Source organism: Molossus molossus, unplaced genomic scaffold, assembly GCF_014108415.1.
Source record: "Molossus molossus isolate mMolMol1 unplaced genomic scaffold, mMolMol1.p scaffold_m16_p_20, whole genome shotgun sequence".
In the NCBI taxonomy this organism is placed as follows: domain Eukaryota; kingdom Metazoa; phylum Chordata; class Mammalia; order Chiroptera; family Molossidae; genus Molossus; species Molossus molossus.
Genome location: NW_023425356.1, coordinates 24,969,095 through 24,993,777, shown reverse-complemented (window position 1 = coordinate 24,993,777; position 24,683 = coordinate 24,969,095). Strand labels below are relative to the sequence as shown.

Sequence of the window (24,683 nt, the reverse complement as noted above, 5' to 3'; positions counted from 1 at the left end):
TAGAGACTCCGTGTCCGAGGAGGGAGGGGTAGGGGCAGAGATCCCGCAGACCCCCGTCCCCCCCGGAAAGGAGAGGAGATCTGCTTTCTTGGTTTTGTTTCTCTTTCCCCCCACCCCCACCCCGGGGGCTGGGGCGAGGGGAGTCGGGTTACAGGGTGTTTGGGGAGGGGGGCTTAGGGGGAGGGTCTATCTTTCTATCTCGCCGTCTTTCCCCCTCCCCAGTTCTTTGTTCCCCCCTCCCCACACACCCCCTCCTCTCCTCTCCCCTCCCCTCCTCTCTCCTCTTTTCCCTTCCACCACCTCTCTCTCTCTCTCTCCCTCTCTCTCTCCCCCAGCTTTTGTTTCGCCATGCCTAGTCTAGTGGTATCTGGAATAATGGAAAGAAATGGGGGCTTTGGAGAACTAGGATGTTTCGGGGGAAGCGCTAAGGACCGAGGGCTGCTGGAAGACGAGCGCGCCCTTCAGCTGGCTCTCGATCAACTCTGCCTCCTGGGTTTGGGGGAGCCCCCCGCCCCCACGGCGGGCGAGGACGGGGGAGGTGGGGGAGGAGGCGCCCCTGCACAGCCGGCCGCTCCCCCGCAGCCGGCCCCGCCGCCGCCGCCCGCGGCGCCCCCGGCCGCCCCGACGGCGGCCCCTGCGGCGCAGACGCCTCAGCCCCCCACCGCCCCCAAAGGGGCCAGCGACGCCAAGCTCTGCGCTCTCTACAAAGAGGCCGAGCTGCGCCTGAAGGGCAGCAGCAACACCACCGAGTGTGTACCCGTGCCCACCTCCGAGCACGTGGCCGAGATCGTGGGCAGGCAAGGTAAGCGGGCGCCCGGATCGCGGAGAGACACTGGATGGGGGGCACCCCATCCCTAGCGCGGAAAGTTCATTTACTCTCTCGTCCACCTCTGGCTCTGTCCCTTGTCCACAAAGGGGACCCTCCCCCTACCTCGATTTCCAAGTGCCACAAAGTTCTCTGCTACCCCCAGTCGGGACTGTTCTCCAGATCCTTCCTCCCCCGGGGCCCTGCCCTCAGACAAAGAAATATCCTCTCTTAGAGAGAGGGAAAAGGGAGGGAGATTGGTTTCCCAATCTAGAGAGGCTGTCTGTGCTGAGGGGGTGTCCACTCAAAGCCAGAAAAACTGGCAGAATGTGCAAAGAGTTACTCAGAAGCCCCTACTTTGGTATATGCTACTGGATTGGGGAGGGGGTACCCCTGGGACCCCCAGCCACCTGGAGTTACAGACTTTGGGGGAGACCTGGCCTGGGGAGCCAGTCTGAGTATCTGTCTCTTTGTTGGGCTGAGTGTTGGAATGGAAGGGGGTGTGGCTCATGGGAGGGTCCCAACCTGGGGGAGAGATGGGGAGGGGGCTCCTGGGAGGAGGGAAGCCTGTGGTCACCCACACACCAAAGTTGAACAGTCTGTGGGATTTTGGAAGGGGCGCCTCCAAGGAAGTGCCACATCCTAGTGTGGACCTCTCCTCCTCCCTCTCAGGCTTTTGTTCTGGGCTGGCCAAGGCCAGGGGCCAGAGGCCTGGATAGGGGTCTCTAGTAGTAAGAGAGTAGGACAGGGTGGGAGAGGACATGCTGGGGGTGGGGGGCCAGTGAGAAACCTTCACCTGGAGATTCTGTGCAGGGCGTGTGTCTGGGTGCGTTGGGGGAGGGATGTAGAATTAATACTGTGTAGTCTGTCTGATACCACACCCTCCTCCACTCCAGCATCCCTGGATGGGTGGGGGTCAGAGTGTTGGTGACTGTCCAGACTGAGCAGACGGGTACGGACCCTTCCTTCTCCTGGTTTCCCAAAGGGGAGTGGGGGGGGCGGGATTTGAAAATTGCAAGGCTTGGCTGGGGAGATGGGGGTGGGGAAGGAGCAGGGGAGGAGCTGTCCCACAGTAGGGAACAATAGAGGAGCTGCATTCCGGCTGGGGAGTGAGGGAGGAGGCTGGCTGCTGGCTGGGGAAGAGGGGAAGCCAAGCCAGGGGGCCCTACTCCCCATCCCACCTCATCCCCCTGTAGTGCTTGGGGTTGGGGAGATTTTGCTGGGGGATCCAGAATGGAGGGGAAGATGCCATTGGCCTACACAACCCTCATTCCCACCCCTCACCCCACTCCATCTCTTGAGGTTTCTGATTTTAAAAGTTGGATATCCTCTTACCAGAAACTAGGGACCCAGAGCCTGGAATTGGGTGGGGACACCAATATCTTTTCTTGTGTGTGTGGGTGGTCTTGGGAGGCCTCGGAATTTCATGGAGTCATTCTTTCCTTTCTGCCTCCGCATCAGATGGAGCTGTCTCTCATAAAAGTAGGGGGGATATCTCTCTTTCCTCTCATTCCTTAAGTATATGGAAGTCCTCTCTCTTATCTAACCTCCCCTGCTGCTGCAGTGTCAGTGCTCCTATATTTGACCTCTAGGAAGGTGATGCACAGTGGGTCTTCCCTTCAAGAGATGTTTCTTTAGGCTTGCAAAACCTGGGGTCATTTCCACCACCAGTTCTGCACCTCCAGGCTGCTAGCTTTTCTCTTACTCTTATGCCCTGGCCTGTTCTCCTTACCCTACTCCCAGCCCCCGAAGGTACTTAGCTCTCACTTAAGTTTATGGACCTAAAATGTAGAGCCAGAACCCAGGTGCCTATCAGACACCATGTGAGCAGAAGTTGTATGAGAAGGATGTCACTGTTCCTCCACATTCCATGCCCTACACATAGAGCAATCACTTACTGGCATTAAAGCAGCAAGGACGTGAGCTTGACAACAGGTAGGACTTCTCAGTTGCCGAGAGATCTGAAGTAAAAAAGAGAGGGGCAAATTCTCCTTTCTAAGGTCTCTTGAAGGTAAGAAGAGCTGCCCCCAACTCACTCTATCTTCCCCATATACCAATCTGCTAGGGTTGGAGAAGCCATATGGAGGAAGGAGACTAATAATAAGAATAAGCTCACCTCAGGTCAGTGGATGGAGAGGTGGAGCAGAGTCAGGAAACTGGAACTACTCCTTTTGGTTTGGGGCGGGGGTTATGTAGTGTGGTGGGGGAGTGAGAAAGGGAATGGTGAGTGTATGCCTGAAGAGGGGTGTGAATGTATCTATATGTGAATGGGGTGAAAGTTGTGGGCGTGCATAGGAATGTGCTGTTTGTGTGCTGGGGATGATAGGGATGGAAGAGTGGGATGGAGGAAAGGTTGAGACAGGGAATCCCTGTGAGTGAGAGAGGTGTATGAAAGTGCCCCTCGAGTATTGTTTAGAGAAAGGCACAGTGCATCAGGGCTCTCAGGGCCCTGTGTGTGCAAACTCACACACATGTGGCATGTGTGCTTCGAGAAAGGATGTGAGTTTCTGTGAAGCTCAGGGCAGCGAGAAGGAGTGCGGGAAGGAGAGAGAGCCTTGTCCAGCTAGCCATTGAGGTCTACAAGCCGTGTTGCCGTCCCACCCTCCCTCACTCTTCTCTTTCCTTTTCTCCCTCTTTGTTTCTTTGTCTCAGCTTTCTTCTTTCTCTTCCTGCCTCTCTCCCCAACCTCCCAGCTTTAACCCACTGCTACTTCAAAGTGGGAATACAGGTCCAAAATACCTTCTCCCTCACCCTGCTCAGCACCCAGTCCATCTCAGTTCTTCTCCCAGGGGACAGGGTGGCAGGAGTGTCCATGGGGTCCAGTGCTGTCCCTCACTTGTCTTTATTTTTATCTTTGAACTCCTCTTTTCCCTCTTAAAGCTGACTCTCAGACCCTTCCCAGTCTCCTACACTCCACTAGTTGCTGCATCCTTGCTATGAATTGGAGACACTGAGAGATACTAATGGGTGAAAGGCATGGGGGGAGGGGATCGGAGAACAGATGGGGAGTTGGTGTTCCCTGAGTAGGTTGGAGGATACTTTTAATGAAGTCAAATAAGGAGTAAATTGTGGGGTTACTAAGTGTATTGGGGTTCTGTGGAAAGATCAGAGTCAGTGACAGATTGGGGGGGTGATTAAGTGATTTGGAGGTTTATGAGTAGCCAGGAATCAGTAGAGAAGTTGAGAAAATAGCACATGGTTGGGGAGGAAATAGTGTGTAGATTTGAGGTTAGTAGTTTGTCTGGGAGGGTCAGTGCTTATTTCAGGGTTTCAAGGAGTAAATGAATTTAAAGGGCTCCAAATGGAATTCAAGGGAAAGTTGTTACATTTTGGAAAATGTGCTTGATAGAGACTTTGGGTAGATGTGAGATGAATGGATTAAGTCAGGGTGGTTTTCGGGATGGGGTTCAAAGGGTAGATTGACAGGTTCCTGGGGGTGGGGTATCTGAATAAGGATCCGTAGCTTATTGGTCCCAGCACAGATCTGTCCAGTGAGTTTCTTTCTCTTTCCCCTTCCCTGTCTATCCCAGGCTGCAAGATTAAGGCTCTGAGGGCCAAGACCAACACCTACATCAAGACTCCGGTGAGGGGCGAGGAGCCAGTGTTCATGGTGACTGGGCGGCGGGAGGACGTGGCCACAGCCCGAAGGGAAATCATCTCAGCAGCTGAGCACTTCTCCATGATCCGAGCATCACGCAACAAGTCGGGTGCCGCTTTTGGCGTGGCGCCTGCCCTGCCTGGCCAGGTGACCATTCGCGTGCGGGTGCCCTACCGCGTGGTGGGGCTGGTGGTGGGCCCCAAGGGGGCAACCATCAAGCGCATCCAGCAGCAGACCAACACATACATTATCACGCCAAGCCGCGACCGCGACCCGGTGTTCGAGATTACGGGTGCCCCAGGCAACGTGGAGCGTGCACGCGAGGAGATCGAGACACACATCGCAGTGCGCACCGGCAAGATCCTCGAATACAACAATGAAAATGACTTCCTGGCAGGGAGCCCCGACGCCGCACTGGACAGCCGCTATTCCGAGGCTTGGCGGGTGCACCCGCCTGCCTGCAAACCCCTCTCCACCTTCCGGCAGAACAGCCTGGGCTGCATCGGCGAGTGCGCAGTGGACTCTGGCTTTGAGACCCCACGCCTGGGTGAGCAGGGTGGGGACTTTGGCTACAGCGGGTACCTGTTTCCTGGCTACGGTGTGGGCAAGCAGGATGTGTACTATGGGGTGGCAGAGACCAGCCCCCCGCTATGGGCGGGCCAGGAGAATGCCACGCCCTCCTCGGTGCTCTTCTCCTCTGCCTCCTCCTCCTCCTCCTCTTCTGCCAAGACACGTGCTGGTCCCCCAGGAGTGCACCGCTCTCCTGCCACCTCCTCGGAGCTGGCAGGACTCCCAAGACGCCCGCCTGGAGAGCCACTTCAGGGCTTCTCCAAACTTGGGGGGGGAGGCCTTCGGAGCCCCGGTGGCGGGCGGGATTGCATGGTGTGCTTCGAGAGTGAGGTGACTGCTGCCCTTGTGCCCTGTGGACACAACCTGTTCTGCATGGAGTGTGCAGTACGCATCTGTGAGAGGACGGACCCCGAGTGTCCTGTCTGCCACATCACAGCCACACAAGCCATCAGAATATTCTCCTAAGCCCCCTCCCCTGCCCTGTGCCTCCTGGGGCTACTCCCCAGGGGCCTGCCCCTGGAACTGTTTTCCACCAGAGCCTTTTGGAAATCAGTGATTTGAGGGGCAAGGTGATTAGAGATACTGGCTGGGGAGAAGAGAGGGGAGGTGATGGTGGCTGGAGGGTGGGCCACTTTTAGACCCTCTGGTCACCCTATCCTTGAAAGGTTGGGAGGGGGCCGGACCAGAAATTTTACTAGAGTTACAACTCTGATACCTCAACACACCCTTCAATCTGCAGCTAAAAGAAACTTTTGTTTTGCCAGAGGTGGCAGCTAAAGCATCCTGACCCCCTTTGTCCACCTCCCTTGTGTGTCACAGTATCCCTTCCTCTATGGAGGGGAGGGAAAGAGAGGGAGAATTGCCATTCATATAGAGGTGCTCTCTCCCATCCCAAATACTCTGGTCCTGACCTCTGACCTCCTGACATGACCCTTTGGACCCTCCACTGCCATATCCTGTTTGGGAATCTGTTCCTGGGTTTCCAACAGTGGGAAGGGTTTGGGGCCCTTTCAGAAGCCTGCATAGATTGGGGGTGGGGAGGATGTCAATCAATTAAGGGCTCAGACCTGTCCCCACAAAGCTGGGCTAGAGGAATCTGGAAGAGGTTCCCACTGCCCCCTTCAGCTTTTCCCTCCACTCTTCCATATTTCCTCTCTGTTCTCCTTTGCTCTTTCCTCGGCTTCTCTGTTTACTTCCTCTTGGTGGCTGTCACTCCTACCCTGTCTTGCTCTTTCTGTTTTTTCCCTTCTCTCCCCACCCTCCCACCCCTTCTAGCCCAGCTTTGGGGATACCATCCCCCTGGGGAGAAGTTGAGGAGAGGACATTTTGGTGGTCCCCCCCTAATTCCTCTTCTGGCATCTAGAGGCCCTCTTTCCCCACTCCTCCAAAGAAACACCTCAAATTCTTGATGGAATGTATCCCCATTCTCAGTGAAAATTTGAGGAGGGGACTAATACTGGGGTTCGGAAAGGGCCAACCCTCCACCTTTATCACCTTCGGGCATTACATTTAGGGAGCAGTTCCTGGACTGGATTTCATGGCAGTGGGAGGAGCAGAACCAGGTAGTGGGTTTGCTGTTTCAAGGAGCAGGAAAAGCTGCTCCTCTTCCCCTGCAGTACCCCACTCTCTGCGCCCCTCTCTGAACCTCACGCCAGCCCTTATTAGCGAGCAAATCATGAAGTCTCTGTCCTACCTATTGTGGTTGAGGAGAGAGGCCAGGTTTTCAGAGAGGGGTCAGTCCAGGGCTAAGCTGGATCGGGGTGTGGCTGTTCTGAATCATGTTACAGGCCTCACAGCCCCTTTGCTGCTTCCCTGCTGCTCACTTGGGGCTGCCACCAGCCTCCCACCCTCCTAGTTCCGCTGGCCGGGCCAGGAGAGGATGGGGGATTGGAGTCCCTGGGGGTCCCAGGAGATTCTTGTATATAGTGGGGTGGGACTATTGTAAGTGATCTCTGAGCACTTAAGCTCTGGAGTCCCATTCCTGGATGGAGAGAGGGTGCAGGGATGGGGGTACAGAGGAGTTTTCCTCCTCTCCTTCCTCCTGTTGTGAATTAACTCGCCTCTCCTCAGCCTTCCCCTCCAGACTACCAGCCAGGGAGGGGAGAGAAAGGAGGTCACAGCCAGGAAAACTGGCCTGTGACAACTTCCCTCCTTCCAGCCAATGTGAGCCATCCTGAGATGTCTGTACAATAGAAACCAAACCAAATGGGTTGCCCAGGGGAGGGGGGGTGGCGGAGATGGGATGTCTGTCTGTCGATCCCCCTCCCCCTCTCCACTCCTTACCCACAAAGGCAGAAGACTGTTACACTAGGGAGCTCGGAAAATTCAATCCCACCCTTACTAATTGAGCCAAACCTAGAAACAAACGCAGAACACAAATAGTGAGAGACAAAACAGGTGAGAAAGAGAGCGTGAGAGGGAGCGAGATAGGCGACCAACACAGAGAAAATAAAAATAGCAAAAAAAAAAAAAGCAGTTCTTTATAATTTAATATTCTATTTTAATAAAGGCATTTATTACCGTATAAATGTAGCAAAGAACCTGGGCTAATATGAAAAAAAAAGACTTTTTATTAGGTAATTTATTATATGAAAAGGATATTTTATTTTATGATAAAGTGATCCTTAAAAAAATAAAAAAAAACTTTAGAAGGTTTAGAATATATGTAGGGAGAGAAGAAAAAAATACATTTGTATTCAGAGTTAAATCTTAAAAAAGTGTTTTTAATATATGTTCAGGTTTACGTTCCTTTTTCACTTGCTTTGGGGGAGGAGGAGCATCCTGGGATGGATGGTGGCTAGGGGAACCTGGTCCCTCTGGGGCCCTGCAAGTGGATTGGATTTCATTCCATGGGCTCCCTTCTCCTCTCCCCCTCCCCCTCAGGGGAGCTGGCAGAGCCAAACAAAGAAAGGAATTAACAAGAAAGGAAGAAGCTGGAGGATTGAGGATCCTGGGGTGCCCCCCCTTCCCCTGCCCTGTCCCAGGGGCAAGAGAGGAGGGGAAGTCCAGAACTGAGGCCTAGTGGGCCTGCGGGACCCTCAGAGAGGTGTGAGATTTAAGAGAAATAGTTTTTGTTTTTGTTTTTAACCAAAAATGAGAGAAAGAAGAAAAAGAAACTGAGGGGTTTAAAAGAAAATACTACAAAATAATAATTATTAATAATAATTCAAATTTATTTCATATAATCCTAGAGAAAAAGAGAATTACTAGTTACTTAGTAGACTATTCAGATAGCTTAAAGTTTAGTAGCATTGTGGGCCCCTGGGTCCAGTAGAATGTATAAAAGTCGTAACAAAAGGAAAATAGAGGAGGGAAGTGGCTGAGTCACCCATCTTCAGATATCAGGGTGAAAACAGATTGCTAGTTAAGGTTGGGAGCTTCTAGTCTGCTGGGGTTGATTCTGAGAATCCTTGGATTTTTAACTTGTAGGACAAATGGATGAGGGGGCTCAGTTCCCGGGGTCTTTAAAAGGATGGACATTGATCATTTCCACCAGGTGGGGGCAGCAGAGGAGGGTGAGCACATTTGCCTGCACTACTGCTCTGCACGGGAGCACCTGGGGCCTGCCATCCTGGGCATCCCTCTGTCTCTGTTGGGTAGCCCTTACTCCAAAGTGATTGTGTCCATTCTCAGGGCTCTGAGTTAGGCTCCCAGGCCTAACTGAGGAAGTCCTTGGAGTGTAACCTCAAGTGGTACAGGTTGATCAAGAGCCTGGCAGGGCATTCCACAAACATGCATATGCACACACTTCAGGGGACCGAGGGGGTCCGTACCCCATCCCTGTTCCTACCCAATCTTCCACTTAGCTTTGGCAGCAGTGGGAGTGAGTCTCAACTGTTCTCCTTTAAAGCTGCACTGTGCTATATAGGTTTGCAAAGCGCTTTATTGTCTCATAGAAGTTAGATTCCAAGAAGGACTACCCACCCACTGGAGTGGAGTGGAGACACTGTCTTTGAAGTCCTGGGAAAAGGGGCTCACAGGGGTAGGGGGAGGGCAGCAGAGACTTTGGGTGACCCTGACTCTAACTCTGTCCCAGTCCACCTCCATCAGGAAGGGGTCATCCACTGTCTTCTAGCCTGGGGGCACATCACCCTCCCCACTGAAAATTGGGGAGCTTGGCTTTTGCATGTGAAAAATCAATTTTTGAAGCACTTGCCTTCTACCAACCCCAGCTTGCAACCAGGCCAGGCCCCTTCCTCCAGGCTGTCCGAAGGGCTGTATCCCTTGGTGCTCCTTTTGGCAAGAAGAGCCTGCTCTGTTACACCAATGACTCTCATGCGCCTTCTTGGCCCTAGACCCCAAACACATCTCCCTCCCCAATTTTACTCTCCTCGCCCTACCTAGGGACAGATTACCCCCTGCTCTTTTTGTCCTAGAAACCCCCATAGTTTGGGAAGGTAGTGTCTGAAGTGGAGAAGGCTCTTCTCCACCCAAGGGTGCGGGTAGGGTAGGGTGGGTGGGTGGAGACAGCCCTGGGGCAGGGGGGATGGTCTCTCCACTGTAGAAAGTAGAGTAGGATTGTGGTCAGACTTAATTTGAGGCATCTAGTGAGGACACATACAAATCCACCAAGGAAAAATAGTTCAAAAGCGAAATAAAAGGCGGGAAACAAAACGGACCCATGAATAATCGAGTCAAAATGATGTTGCACAAAATGCAGAGAAACCAAGAAGGGGGAGGGTTAATGTATTAAATGTGCTATTAAGAAGTTAATTTTATTAAAAGTATTATTACTTAAGGCTCTGGCTTCTTTCTTTGTGTGTGGGTCTGAACCACCTTGGGTGAGTGAGGGACCACTTTGGGCTTTGTAGCTGGAGCTTTTCTCTAGTGTAATTCTGGGTGCCCCTTCCTGCTCACCTTTGGAAAGTGGATGGCTCCTATTTGCTCTCTACAGCTCCCAACTCCAGTCCCCAAGCGCTCAATCCTCTCTTTTCTACCCATTTTACCCCTTCTATTCCTTAGGCGTGCAGTCAGACCGTCCACTCTGCCCGGCAGAACAGAGAAAGGCCAGAGACTGCCTAAGCAGCCAGCTCCTGGGCAGATGGAGAAAGAGCAGAGAGCTGAAAGACAGACCCTCCCCACTCACCCACCAGACTCAATCCGTCCCTACACACCACACCCCCTCTTCTTTGGGGTCAGGCAGCAAACTGGATGGAAGATGGACCTTCCACCTTCCAGTCTTAAACCCCTTTCCCCAGCACACAGGAACGGGCTGGAACATCTCCCCTGCCTCTTCCGTTCACCCCTGGCATTGGAGTGACCTCAGTTCTTGGCTCCAGGGCCCTAGGCACCAGATGGTACCCGCCGATGGTCTCCTTTGTCTTGCCTTCCAGATACCCCCTCTCCACCAGGCTGTCCTCCCTCCCCCTTCTGCCCTGGGGGTTAGCAGAGGGAAGGGCGGGTACCTCCCACCCCCCTTGGCACTGTCCCCAGACCACAGGACTCCAGAGGCAGCTGGCCCTGGGGGGCAGTGGGGAAGATGGAGGGAGGGGGAAGGGAAGGGGAACAGGGATTCAGAAGACGAGCCAGAGTTGAAGGGGAAGCACAGACAGAAGGCAGCAGGATGGCCAGGCATTGATATAAAACAGCTTTATTTGAGAGCTCTAGTCTGTGAGGAGGTGGCAGATAACAGAGATGGGAGGGAGGGGGCGTGAAGACCTTAGAGGTCTGCGGGGCTGTGAACAGAGAACAGGCCACTCCGATATCTGGAACCACAGGGCAGGGAAAGTTCCAGGAGCTTGGGGTTGCAGTACACCAGAAAGCTAGTAAGGGCAGGTGCTAAGGTCAGAGGCTGATGCAACAGGCTCTCTTCTCACCAGGGCCAGGCTCCTGCCCTGCCTGGGCACTACCCAGGGTGATGGCATTGGTCCGGATGCTGTTCTGCCTTTGCTTGGACACCTTTGCGAAAATCTCTGGGAGGGCAGAGGGTACTGGTCAGGTCAGAAGAAGCCCACAGTCCCCATACTCACACCACATGCCCTTCCTTAGCACTGGAGGTGGCCACTGGAGGTTTTGCTGGAAGGAAGTGGAGCTCCGCTCCCTTCTACTTACCTGGGTGGAGAAGGATTAAGACTCAGCTCCCTGGGAAGTGTGGCCTTCTGGTTCCTTCCCTAAGTTGGGGGTGGGGCAGCACTAGGGAACATCTGAGGGGGATGGTGGGAGGCTCTGAGGAGGCTGGGGACCCATCAGAGGGGCTGAGGAACCAGCTGGGATGGAGAGGCCAGGGTGTCTGCATTCCTACCACTGCCCAGGGAATCCTCAGGGTTGGACTGGGGTACCAAATAGAGGTAGGGGCTCTAACCTTTGAGGACAGTCTCAAAGGCCAGCTCCACATTGGTGGAATCCAGGGCTGAGGTCTCCAGGAATAGCAGCCCATTGTTTTCTGACAGGAAAGGAAACACACCATTAATTGTGGGGTCAAAGGCAATAGTAACAATATTTCCATAATGTTTACTATGTGCTAAACCCTTGGCATGTGTAGCACATTTAATTCTTTTCTTTTCTTTTTTTTCTTTATTGATGTTAGAGAGAGAGAGAGAGAGAAAGGAAGGGAGAAGGAGAGAGAGAGAAACATCGATGAGAGAGAACATTGATCGGCCGCCTCTACATGCCCCTCACTGAGGATCAGGCCCACAACCTCTTGAACGGGGGACCTCTTGGTGCATGGGTTGACACTCAACCACTGAGCCACACTGGCCAGGCTCATTTAATTCTTTAAACAACTTGTGCCCGGCTGGTGTGGCTTAGGGGATTGAGCTCTGGCCCATGGACTGAGAGGTCCTGGTTTGATTCCTGGTCAGGTCACATGCCTGGATTGCAGGCTTGATCCCCAGTGGGGGGTGTGCAGGAGACAGCTGATCAATGTTTCTCACATTGATGTTTTTATCTCTCTCTCTAAAAAAAAGTAATAAAAAGATATTTTAAAACAACAACTTGTGGGGTAGGTTTGAATACTATCCCATTTTATAGAAGAGGAAACTGAAGCCCAGAAACACAGACAATGTGAAAGAACTGGCCGAGAGATATTAGGCTGGGCCATTGGGACTCCTGAACCTACACCCTTAACCACTATATCTTGCTGCCTTTAAACCCCAGAGAACTGGGGGAGTGTGACTGGAGATAGTAAAGGGGAGTCCACCTGCTACAGTTAGGCTCTTCGAGCACTGCAAGGTGGGGCTGTCTTAAAATCATCTATAAATAATTGTCCATAAAGACAATCTCACAGCAAGTGGTAGGACATCATGAGAAACACAGGGTCACAGGGGGGATGGGCTGATCCTAAGGACGAGGGGATGGAGGTAGGGGCCCTGGGGTGGGAGCAGAGTCTGGAACAGCATGGGTGGGCAGAGGAGTAAGACCAGGTCTTGGCAGGCTCCTACCAGCGAACATTCGGGCCTCCTCACTGGGCACCTCCCGGGCCTGGCTGAGGTCACTCTTGTTGCCCACAAGCATGACGACGATAGTGGCCTCGGCATGGTCGTAGAGCTCCTTCAGCCAGCGCTCCACCACGGCATAGGTCTGGTGCTTGGTCAGGTCAAACACCAGTAGGGCCCCCACTGCACCACGATAGTACCTGGGTTGTGGTAGAAGGGGTAGACAGAAGCAAGGTCAAGGTGGTCGGGCCCAGCCATAGAGCAGAGCCTCATGCCAAAAAGCCAGAGATGAATCTCAGAGATTGGGAAATATGAAAACTGGAGTTCAGGGACCCAAACCCAAACAGGACAGCTCAAGGCCCTGATGCCTGACCCTGAGAACCTTCAGGAACACTGGTCGCGGAGCCTGTGGACTCCCCTCCCTGTTCTAAAACCACTGGCTCCCTCCTTCCTTCACATCCCCTCTGTGCAAACTTGGGCTCTGCTCAAGTCTGTCTCCTGGGTGCCTCACCTCCATGATCTTCCTCACATGCTCCTTGACCCACAGCACCCTCTTCTCTCTTATGGCCCTCTTTCAAGTGTCTAGCCTCACTCCTGGAGCTCCTTCAGACTGGTGATAGAGGTCAGGTGACCAGATCAAGAGTGATGAGTGTGTGTAACCAAAGCTCCTGATTCCTGCTTTTTGCCCCTGGCAGGTGCTGGCCCCTATCACACACACATAGACCACCTTTCTCATATTTGGCCTGACACTGACTGGGAGACACTCTACCTGTGGTGTCAGGAAGCCTAACTTCCCCATGTGTCCTCAGAGTCTTTGTAAAGTGCAGTTGAGCCCTCCCTAGTGTGGCTCAGTGGTTAGAGTGTTGGCCTGTGCACCGAAGGTTGCTGGTTTGATTCCTGGTCAAGGGCACGTACCTGGGTTGCAGGTTTGATCCCAGCCCCAGTTGGGGCACCTGCAGGAGGCAGCCAATTGATGTGTCTCTCTTACATCGATTTTTTTTTTTTTTTTTTTTATCCTCACCCGAGGACATTTTTGTTCAGATAGAGTGGGAGGAAGAGAGAGAGAGAAACATCGATGTGAAAGGGACACATTGAGTGGCTGCCACCCACACGACCAACCAGGGCCGGGGACAAATTGCAACCGAGGTATATGCCCTTAGCGGGAACCGAACCTGGGTCTCTCCAGACCGCAGGCCGACGCTCTAACTGCTGAGCCAAACTGGCCAGGGCCACATCGATATTTTTATCTCTCTCTCCCCTACCCCTTCCCCCCTTCCACTCTCTCTAAAAATCAATGGAAAAAAATATCCCTGGGTAAGAATTAACAACAATAAAAATGCAGTTGAGGGGTCCAGTCCTTCACCTTTGTGAATAAATGGTAAAGGTTGCCAAGTGCAAAGCACTGTGCAGAAATGAGGGGTGCTCTTAGTCCCTGAAGCCTGCCCCCATCCCAGCTCTGCCTTGATTTCACATCCTTGAGCCTCAAGCTTGTATTTTTTTTTTTAATCCTCACCCAAGGACATTTTTGCATTCATCTTCAGATAGAGCGGGAGCGAGAGAGGGAGGAAGAAAGAGAGAGAAACATCGATGTGAGAGCGACACATCGAGTGGCTGTCACCCACACAACCCCAACCGGGCCAGGGACAAACTGCAACGGAGGTACATGCCCTTAGCAGAACCGAACCCGGGCCTCTTTGGTCCCTGGGCCGACACTCTAACCATTGAGCCAAACCAGCCAGGGCTCAAGCTTGTATTTAAACAGGGATTGAGAATAGCATCTTAGTCCTATGGTAGCTTGGGGATTGAATAAAATGCCCAATGTAAAGTGCCTGTACCTTCCTGGGCACACAGCAAAGGCTTACTTACTTAGAAAGTGGTAGCAATGGCCTGGCTGGTGTGGCTCAGTGGATTGAGTGGTGTCCCATGGACTGAGAGGTCCTGATTCAATTCTTGGTCAGGGCACATGCCTGGATTGCAGGCTTGATCCCCAATAGGGAGCACGCAGAAGGCAGGCGATCAATGTGTCTCTCTCATCAATGTCTCTATCTCTCTCTCCCTTCCTCTCTCTCTATAAAATCAATAAAAACACATTCAAAAGAAGAAGAAGGAGGAGGTGGAGGAGGGGGAGGGAGAGGAAAAAAAAGAAAGTGGTGGCAATGACTCCTGGTTTTAGTCCCAGTAGTCAGTATCCTATATCCTGTCTCAGACTGTGTGTGTGTCTCCTCACCTGGGCCACGGCATCCTATGATCTCACTAGGAAGCACACTGCTGAGTGTCGTTGCCTCCTCCCCGTCCTCCATCTCTCCTCCAGAGGTGTTCCCTGACTTCCCCAGCATACCCGCACCCCAGAAATCCCCCAGCCCCGGGCTCACGCTGAGGTGATGGCTCGGTACCGCTCCAGGCCAGCCGTGTCCCAGATCTGAGCCTTGACAGCAGCAGTGCCCAACATGACAGTGCGGGTGGAGAACTCAACCCCGATGGTGGTGCGGCTATCGTGGCTGAATTCATTGCGCGTGAATCGGGACAGCAGATTGGTCTTCCCCACACCTGACTCACCGATCAGCACCACTGAAGGAGTGGAGAGATAAGGGATGAGCTGGGCAGAGAAGCCCAGGCCTACCTGAGCCTGGAGGGTCTTCCCATCAGCAAAGGGGAGCCCATCTCAGAAAACTAAGGAGGGAGCTGGGGTTCCTGGCAGAGACTGGGATCTGCAACTCTGCATGCTGTGTTCATCCAGGACAGAAGGACCAAAAACTGATCTCTGCTAAGGGGCTTTAATGGTTCCAGGCCTGGTCTGACAAGCCTGCAGAGTCAGCCTGTGGTTCTGGTGATGAGTGGCATCTGTGGGCTGTTCATAAGTGTTGGTGCTCAGGGGCTGTGGAGAAAGGTTAGCAGGGGTGTGACTGGACAGAGATGGGAGGAGGTCTGGAGGAGGGTGCACATTCCTGGAGTAGGGACTATGAGCAAGTTTCCCATGTTACTATGTATATGAGTTGGGAGGACAAGTGGGAGGGGCGGTGTGTGTGTTTGCGAAAGAGCAAAGATGCAAATAGAAATGTGGGTGAGCCAGGCCGGTGTGGCTCAATGGTCAAGCGTCAACCCATGCACCAAGAGATTGCTGGTTTGATTCCTGGTCAGGGTACATGCCCAGGTTGTGGGCCAAATCCCCAGTGGGGGTCGTGCAAGAGACGGTTATCGATGTTTCTCTCATCTATGTTTCTCTCTCTCTCCCTGTCCCTCCCTCTCTCTCTCAAATCAATAAAGAAAAAAAAAAAAAATCTAGTTTAAAAAAAAAAAAAGAGTAGTGTGGGTGAGGAGAAAGTTTGGCAGATGGCATGTCTGGGGCGAGGGGAGGTATGGAGGTGTGTGTATATATAAGAAGTTAGGATCTAGTTGTCCCCAAGGAGGGTCAGTCTTGCATGGGGCTGGGTGTTAGACCCCCTGAGTGTGTCCTTTAGCAAGTTATTAATCTCTCTGACCTTCTTTTTCACTCAAAAATGAGAATAACAATAGTACCTGTCTTATGAGTTATTGTAAGAAGTAAATGAAATATAGCTCAGGATATAGTGAATGTGCAAAACTATTACTCTCATAACTGTTTTTGGTAGGCCAGTGCTTTTACCTTCAGGATTTTTAGGGACAAGCATCCACCAGAAGGGCTCTGAAGAGTCTTTGAGCTGGAGGGCAGGGTCCAGGGCCCAGACTTACCCACCATGGGTGAGCTAAGGGCTGGGGCAGAGTGTGGGGGCTGATGTAAGACTCACAAATTGCACAGGCACTGAACTGAGCATCCAGGATGTGAGGAAGCCCCCAGGATGGTTCTAGAAAGGCAAACTAGTGCCCAAGGACTGTGAGCCATATGTTCTGGGACTCTGGTCCCCGTTCAGCCTCTGACTGGCTATGTGACCTTGAGCAAATGGCTCACCTTTTCTGAATCACCGTTTCTTTGTTTCTAAAATCTAGAAAGGCCCCCCCCCTCCAACTTTAAAAATTCCTTATTTGTGTAGGACAGGAAAGAGCTGGGAGCAGTATGGGTGGGTGTGGTGAGAGGACGTGTGCATGTGTCTGTGTGTGTTCCTGCCTCTCCCTTACTGGGGACCCAGAGGGTAGACGCCTAGCCCTATCCTTAGGCTCCAAAGGTGCTCAGGGCAAGGGCTTTGGAGTCAGACAGATTTGGGTTGTGCTGACTTTGTGACCTTTTGTAGACTACTCTGTTTCTCATCTGTGAAATGGAGATATTAATTTTTAAAGTTTATGGAGTGCCTACTAAGTGCCAGGCAGTGTCCTAAAGCCTTTACACATATTCATTCATTTAATCCTCACAACAGTGCCATGAAGCAAGTACCATTATTATTATCATCACATTTTTACAGATAAAGAAAGGAGGCACTTGGGGGTGGGGTAAATAACTGAGCAAGATAACACAGCTAGTGTGGTAAACACAGGTGTACTGCCCAGATGTGTCTTCCAGAAAGGACTTGCCCCAGCTATAGGGAGTGCAGTCAGCAGACAGTCTCCAGTTGTCTGGTCCTTTAGCATCTGCCTCTGGTGCAGAGAGCAGTCTCACCTGAAGTCATGCCTCTCCTGGGCAGTCTGTATCCAGTGCCCAAACAAGGTGAGGGTATCATAGAGTATCACAGAGCTCCCCACCTTTGGCTAAGACTTGGTGATCCTGCCTTGCAGTTTAACTTCTCTCTCTGCCCAATCCTGTTTCCTCCCCTTTCCTTTCAATGGTGTTGATACACAATAAACATCTTTCAGGGAAAACTTCTTCTCAGCTTCTGCTTCTGGAGACCCCAACCTACAAGTGGTAAGTGGCAGGGCTGAGATCTGAACTCTGTCTGGCATCTGACTATTATGCTTTCAAAATGAAAGATAACTTGTTGGAGTTGTTATGGCAATTAATATGCTAGTGGCTGGCACATAGTGAGGGCTAAATAAATGGTAGTTACTGGTAGTATTATTGCCCCACTGCCAGTTCTTACCTGGTCTCCTCCTCCTGGGAAAGATGCTGGGAGTACAGGTGCCCCAACCCCTGAGAAAGAGGAAGCCTGGGAGAGACCCAAAAAGAGTCCAACAGAGGCAGTCCCTCCTGTCTGTTTGTTTTTTGTTGTTGTTTTTAAATCTCTTACCAGGACCTCCTAGCTCTTACCCTGTCTCCTCTTCCTGAGAAAGATAGAGTACAGTTTCTCCTGAGTCCCAAGTGAGGGTGGGGCTGAGGCTGGGAGAGGAAGTGGGGTGGGGTGTTTGGACAGGGAATCATAGCTCTGCCAGTCCACCCAGTCCTGAAGGAGGTGTGGAGGTGAGGGTGGGGTGGGGAACAATAAGGGGTCCAAACACAGGACCTTAGAATAAAGAACAGGAAAAATATGTGCACATTTCCAGGGTCAGCCAAGTTGACCCTAGTGCCTGGTATTTGGGCCCAAGGGGTCTGCCTGCCAAGGGACAGGCATAAGGCTATGGCCTTAGGAGTCCTCTGAGTTCTATTAGACTCTGCTTCCAATTCATTACATCTGCCCTATATCTTCACCCAGCCCTATTACAGGATAGATCTCTCCTCTCTCCTTTTTTGTGTATCTGCCAAGAAAGATGACTTTCTTCCTCTTAAGTCTGCCTGCTTACCCCTCCTCCCAGGAGGGAAGCCCTCTCAGAAGTCTGACCTCTACCTCTCATGCTGCAGCAGCTGACTATTCCTAGGGATTTGGCCTTCCATTAGGAACAGGGCAGAGAAGCCTAACTCGGCACTATTAGAGAGAGAGCACCACCATTCATTATTTACAACAGTAGAGCATTCTGGCAGCCCCGACTTTCCCTCCAGTAACCAGACCCTCCCCCACCCCTGCAGCTTTCTTCCTCATACAAAGGGATGATGAGCCCTAGGGGGTCCTGATAAGAGATTAAAAAAACACTACCAACAAACAGGCAGGAGGGCTGCCTTTGTTGGTCTCCTTCTGGGTCTCTCCCAGGCATCCTCTTTATGAACCCCAACTTACCCTTGAAGACAAAGTTATAATCTTCCTCGGTTCCGTTCCCCATCTTGGCTCCACATGGAGGGTGCAAATGTCTTGGGGGGGGGGCAGAGGTGACGGGTCTATGCGTTGGCTCAATGCCCTCAACCCTCAGCTCTTAAGAGACCTGGATCCACCCCTTCTCTCATTGGGGGGCAGGGGGTTAAGAAACTTATGCAACCAGAGAGATTGAGGGCCTACTTAAAGCTAGGCAAGGCCCGGGGAGGCTTACCTCTGGCAGGTAGGGGTGCTGTAAGGAAGCTGAGGACGAAACAGGAAGAACAGGGCAGCTGGAGACCTGGGGCCCAGGTGGGTGGAGACGATGACGTCAGACAGGTTAGACAGGTTGGGTGTCTGCTCTCAGCCTGGGCTCCAAGTAGGTGGGCAGGCTACAGAGGGTGATAGTGGGAGAAGTTGGACAGGGCCTTCAGAGAATCAGCTGAGGTCTGAGTACATGTTGTTAGGCTCCTGGGACCTGTGGCCAAGATAGGCCCAGCTGCCAGTGAGAATCAGCCTCTCAGGGAACTGAAACCTACTACCTTCTGCTCTTCCTTTAGTCTCTGGTGGGGGGTTGGGTAACTGGGGGCACCCAGAGGAAAGGCTGACAGGACGGCAATCACCCTGCTACAGTGCAGAACTCTGAGAGTTGCAGTTTGGGTACAGCAACTTCTGCCCCTCCCTGACAGCCCGGGGCCTGGGAGGGGCAGCATTTCTCACCCCAGTGGACCTGGAACTTGCAACTTACCTACTTCCCTAGGATGGAGTCCCTTCCTAGAGCACTAGGAATGGGGCCAGTAGCTCCTTGCCCAGACATGCTCTGAGGACACTGGGTAGGGGGAGACCCGGGGCAGAAATAGCCAGATGGGGTCAGGGGTCTGAGTATAGGAGCAGGATTTGGAGAAGATCCCCGAGAGGCCTTCGGAGTTTTTCCAGATCACTGTCCAGAACCTTTGGCCTCACAGCAAAGCCATCCTGTCTGCAAAGGGCTTCAGGATCTGGAGGTCTGGGTAAGCATGTGAACACCTGGGAGAAGAGGAAAGGGGTGGCCCCTCCCAACCCAAAGAGTAGAAAAGGCACCCTACCAAAGTTAGGACTGAAGGACACTGAACTCCCAGGCCCCATGCTGTTTTTGTCCAACATGACCCCCACTGGCCCCATGCTCCTTGGAACTCACGTCCAAGGTTTTGCCAACCAGGTAGGTAAAATTCTGTTCTGAGAGGTGAAAGGCCAATTGTGGTCACACCACTGGAGAGGCCACGGAAGCTGAGGCACCACTGCTCAAAATTATTTGGCTGCTTGAGGTCCTGGTGGAGGAGCAGGTGGAAATCTGTTCTTTTTTTAAAAATACATTTTTCCAAATGTTTTTATTGATTTTTTTAGAAAGAGAGGAAGGGAGAGGGAGATAGAAACATCCACGAGAGAGCACCATCCAGAACTGTCCTTGGGCTGTCTCCTGCATGCCCACTACTGTGAGTAGGGCCTGCAACCCAGGCATGTGCCCTGACTGGGAATCGAACCAGTAACTCCTTGGTGCATGAGTCAGTGCTCAACCACTGAGCCACACCAGCTGGGCCAGAAATCTGTTCTTGCGTGACATGAATATTGTAAACCATCCCTGCTCCTTCCCATCTCCTCTGTCTCCTCCCATCCATGAAAGCAGGCAAGCCACAAGACAGAAGTGAAATTTATTCTTTGAAAAAACAAAGTTCCACAGTCCAGGAAGGTTTCCCTGGGGGGCCTTGCCCCTTCAAATGATCATCTCTTTTGTATGACCCGTAGTTCCACCAATACCCATCAGGATGCTGCTACTTGGGTGAGGGGCTCCTCCAGGTACTGCACCAAGGCCTGTGCCTACGAGAGGAGGAGGAGAGATCAGCATCACACATGGCCTGCCATGGGAGGGATCCCACATCCAGGTGACTCCCAATGCTGAGCACCTAGCCTCTAGCCCCACCAGACATGGATAGGGTGACATGAGGACTGCAGGAAGGTGGTGGGGATGGGAGTGGACACAGTGATGAGGAACGAAGGCCGGGCCTAGGGTTGTACAGGGATGAACACATACACACCTTGGCCTTGAGCATTCCGAAGCCAACAGTCTCCTTGGCATACATACACAGCAGAAGGTTGGCCACACGGGTGATAGCTACACGGCCCTCCTGGTGGGGTGATATCACAGGATGTGATGTTCTGCTTGGCAGCCTTAGCTCCCTCTTTCCTCAAGGAGTCTTCTTTTATTTTTTTAATCCTCATCCGAGGACATTTTTCCATTTTTTGTACAGACGGAGTGGGAGGGAGAGAGGGAAACATCGATGTGAAAGGGACACATCGAGTGGCTGCCACCAGCACGACCAACCAGGGCCGGGGACAAACTGCAACCGAGGTACATGCCCTTAGTGGGAACCGAACCCGGGTCTCTCCGGACTGCAGGCGAACGCTCTAACCGCTGAGCCAAACTGGCCAGGGCTCAAGGAGTCTTCTTGAGAGAGAGACTATATCTTTCATCATGCCCTGGACACGGCAGGAGCTTCATTTAAGGAGCTATGGCCACAGCCCTGGACATGGGGTCCTGTGCCAATTCCAACCTCAGCACAGCTACCTACTAACCAAGTTACCCTGGAAAACTCAATCTTCCAGAAACTCAGTTCCTCTTTCCGTAACCCACATCTCACAAGTTAGTGAGGGTGTTAGTACACAGGAAGGAGTTTTGTGTCTGCAAAAGGTTATCCAAATGGGTTATTATTATGGGTTCACCCCAAAGACACTGTAAGGGGCTTGATAGCAGTAACCCAACTTATACTTTTCCTATGGTAATTTTTTTTAAACTGCAGGTATGACCCCAGGGTTAGATCAATTGAGAAGGCTGATCAATATTAAAAGAAAAAGGAAAGAAGTGAAGTGTATTGCATGTAGTAAGGGAAGTACTGTTGTGTGAAACATGTTTTTATGGGTATATGTGTGTACTGGGCTCTGACTTAAAAGCTGTTCTTTATGGCTGGGTTGTGGTCAAAGGTTTAAAAGCTACTGCCTTAGCCCTGGCCAGTTTGGCTCAGCAGTTAGAGGGTTGGCCTGCGGACCAATGAGCCATGGGTTCGATTCCTGTCAAGGGCATGTACCTCGGTTGTAGTTAGTCCATGGCCCTGATTGGGGTCATGCAGGAGGCAACCAGTCGATGTGTCCCTCTCATATTGATGTTTCTCTCTCTCTCCCTCCTTCCCACTCTATCAGAAGATAAACAGAAAAATATCCCCAGGTGAGGGATTGCCTTATAGCACCAGGTCTAGGACAGGTACTAGTAGGAGTCATTAGTTGAACTGAAATGCATCTTTCGTTGGGTGAAGGGTGAGAAATCCTTCACTCTTGGGCCTTTTCAAATTTTTTAAAAAATTAATTTAATTAATTTAATTTTGTTCAGATAGAGTGGGGAGGAGAGAGAGAGAAACATTGACGTGAAAGGGACACGTCGAGTGGCTGCCTCCTGCACGACCCAACCAGGGCCGGGGACAACTGCAACCAAGGTACGCGCCCTTAGCGGAAACCAAACCTGGGTCTCTCTGGACCACAGGCTGACGCTCTAACCGATAAGCCAAACCAGCCAGGGCAATTTATCTTATTTTATGTATACATATTTTTTTTATCCTCACCTGAGGACATTTTTTTTTTTTTTTGCATTTTTATCTTGAGATAGAGCAGGAGGCAGAGAGGAAAAGAAAGAGAAACATCCACGTGAGAGAGACACATCAAGTGGTTGCCACCCACACGACCCCAACTGGGGCCAGGGACAAACTGCAACCGAGGTATAGGCCCTTAATGGGAACCGAACCCGGGCCTCTTTGATCCGCGGGCCAATGCTCTAACTGCTGAGCCAAACTGGCCAGGGTTATTTTATTTTATTTTTCAGCGAGAGAGGAAGGGAGAGGAAGAGATAGAAACATCAATAAGAAAGAACATCAACTGGCTGCCTCCTGCATGCCCCCCCAACTGGGGATCAGGCCCACAACCTGGGCATGTGCTCTGACTGGAAATTGAACCAGCAACCTCTTGGTGCATGGGTCCACGCTCAACCACTGAGCCACACTGGCCGGGCAGGCCTTTTCAATTTGATTCAGCAAATTTTCACTAGGTATCCACTGTGTGCTGGGAACCAGGTACTGCACCCCCTGCCTCTCTGGCTTCCTCTTCTAATAACCTCTCCCATTCTCATGCCACTCCACCAATATCAATTATGTTGATCCTGTTCTGTCAGAAATGTTTTCCCCCCAGACAGCCACATAGCTTGCCAGCTTCCTTCAAATCTGTCATAAAATGTCACCTTTTCAGTGAAATTGTCCCTGGCACATGCCCCCCTCTATTTCACTTCCTTGCTTCATTTTTCTCCATAGCATTTTCAATACCTAATGTATTATTTTTTAAACTTAGCCCTGGCCAATTTGGCTCAGTGGTTAGAGTATCAGCCAGAAGACCAAATCGTCGCAGGTTCAATTCCGGCCAAGGGCATGTACCTCGGTTGAGGTTTGTCTCTGGCCCTGGTCGGGGTCGTGTGGAAGACAACCAGTTGATGTGTCCCTCTTTTTTTTTTTTATCCTCACCTGAGGACATTTTTTTTTGCATTTATCTTCAGACAGAGCAGGAGGGAGAGGGGAAGAGAGCGAAACATCAATGACAGAGATATACATCAACCGGTTGCCACCCACACAACCCCAATTGGGGCCAGGGACAAACTATAACTGAGGTACATGCCCTTAGTGGAAACTGAACCCGGGACTCTCCGGTCCACAGGCCGACGCTCTAAACGCTAAGCCAAACTGGCCAGGGCTGATGTGTCCCTCTTATATCAATGTTTCCCTCTCTCTCCCCCTCTCTATTTTATTTATTGGAAAAAATAAAATCAACTTACATATTTACAAAACATATTTACAAAATTATTTTACAAAATGCCTATATTATACTTATTTTAAGACATGTAAGGCTGTAAGCTTCATTAGGGCTGCAGTTTATTTATGTCCTGTTTGCTACTTTTCCCCTAGTCCTGAGAACACTACAGGGACCTAAATATTTGTTGACTGAACAAAAGCGATTGACTGTTTCCAAGCAGTTCACAAGCTAATGGTCACTTCCCCTATCTGGACTTCATCTCCTTTCTCTAAAATGAAGGGATTAGACAAGGGTTTGGAAACTCTCATTGTTCAGTAAGTCAATGAATCTGGGATGCCCACACTTTGTGTGCACCTTACTCTACAGTTTCTATCCACTCTTTTATTTAATCTTCACAACAACCTTGTGTATGTGTGGGAGGGTGTTAATGTTTATACCTTAGAGTTGAGGTAAGGGAGTTCAGAGAGGCTAAATAGCTTATGCAAGGTTCCACAGATGTTAAGTGGCTGGCTCAGAGCAGAACCCCAGGTAGATGCCGGATCCAGGACTCCTTCCTCACCACCACTTGATGCATAAGGTCCTGCCTATTATAAATGTTGCTGCAGACCAACTCTTAGCAATCTTCCACAGATCCCAACCATCCAGGACGAGGCACAGGTCACCCCCTGGGGATCCCCTTTGGGGACAGAGGAAGTGGCTCCTCTCTCCATACCATGCAGTCCATGAGGATGAATTTGAGATTGTCTTCATTAAATGCTTGGTTCCCGTTCCGGTCGTAAGCGGCCCAGATGTTACTGGCGATGGCTGCGGTGACCCGGGCGTCTGTATCCCCGTAACCAGAGTAGGCCAGTAGAGATCCCTCGTTATTCAGCAGCCTGGTGAGGGACAGGGAGGGATAGGAACGTGCTCATTATGGGGAGTCAAAGGCTTGGGTTCCCGTCACAGCCACCGCCACTGACGCTTCTAGAAAGCAAGGGTCTGGGCTGAGTGTGTTCTGGAACGTGACCCAAGCACCCAGCACGTCAATTTCCCTTTTCCACAGTGGCCCTCCAAGCCGGTTGCCCTAGCTGCTGCCCCCTCCCTTCTCGGAAATCCTTCCCTACCCCTCCCTCAGAGAGCCGCGCGCTGTCCCACTCCTATGCTCGCCACTCGGGCCCTCAGTTCGCACTCACAAGGTGCTCTGGACACCTCCAGTGTTGGCTTGGCTTAGCACCTGGGTCAAAGCCTTGGGACGCAGCATGCCTGCGACTCCTAAACCTGGGCTTTTTGCACCCAGACCCTCGAATTGCCTCCAGCCGAGCTCCGCCAGCCGCTTCCGGTACTGCCCTGCTCCGGAGTGCTCTGGGAATTGTAGTTTCCGCGGCCTGACTTTATAGTTCAGATTCAACCCCGCCCCCACGGGGCCCACTGGGAATTGTAGTTCCTTAAGGCATCGCGAGGCACCCTGGGAACTA

General features: G+C 51.8%; 3 protein-coding genes across 4 annotated transcripts; 1 reads left to right on the top strand and 2 right to left on the bottom strand.

The window, feature by feature from the left end:
- The first annotated feature begins 348 nt into the window (after positions 1-348).
- Positions 349-5,438, top strand: MEX3A (mex-3 RNA binding family member A). The gene is made up of 2 exons (XM_036272899.1): positions 349-802; positions 4,336-5,438. Exons 1-2 carry the CDS (start codon positions 349-351, stop codon positions 5,436-5,438), a joined length of 1,557 nt encoding a protein of 518 aa, XP_036128792.1.
- Positions 5,439-10,547: 5,109 nt separating this feature from the next.
- Positions 10,548-18,630, bottom strand: RAB25 (RAB25, member RAS oncogene family). The gene is made up of 6 exons (XM_036272900.1): positions 18,587-18,630; positions 18,340-18,410; positions 14,719-14,914; positions 12,353-12,546; positions 11,275-11,355; positions 10,548-10,885 (listed from the first exon to the last, which is right to left on the bottom strand). Exons 2-6 carry the CDS (start codon positions 18,380-18,382, stop codon positions 10,758-10,760), a joined length of 642 nt encoding a protein of 213 aa, XP_036128793.1. The 5' UTR covers positions 18,383-18,410; positions 18,587-18,630; the 3' UTR covers positions 10,548-10,757.
- A 1,393-nt stretch (positions 18,631-20,023) lies between these two features.
- Positions 20,024-24,560, bottom strand: LAMTOR2 (late endosomal/lysosomal adaptor, MAPK and MTOR activator 2). Of its 2 annotated transcripts, XM_036272949.1 has the most exons (4): positions 24,402-24,560; positions 23,942-24,104; positions 20,424-20,513; positions 20,024-20,205 (listed from the first exon to the last, which is right to left on the bottom strand). In XM_036272949.1, exons 1-4 carry the CDS (start codon positions 24,467-24,469, stop codon positions 20,149-20,151), a joined length of 378 nt encoding a protein of 125 aa, XP_036128842.1. In that variant the 5' UTR covers positions 24,470-24,560; the 3' UTR covers positions 20,024-20,148. The 2 variants fall into 2 exon arrangements, with proteins under 2 accessions (XP_036128842.1, XP_036128843.1); XM_036272950.1 differs by lacking the exon at positions 20,424-20,513.
- Positions 24,561-24,683: the final 123 nt, after the last annotated feature.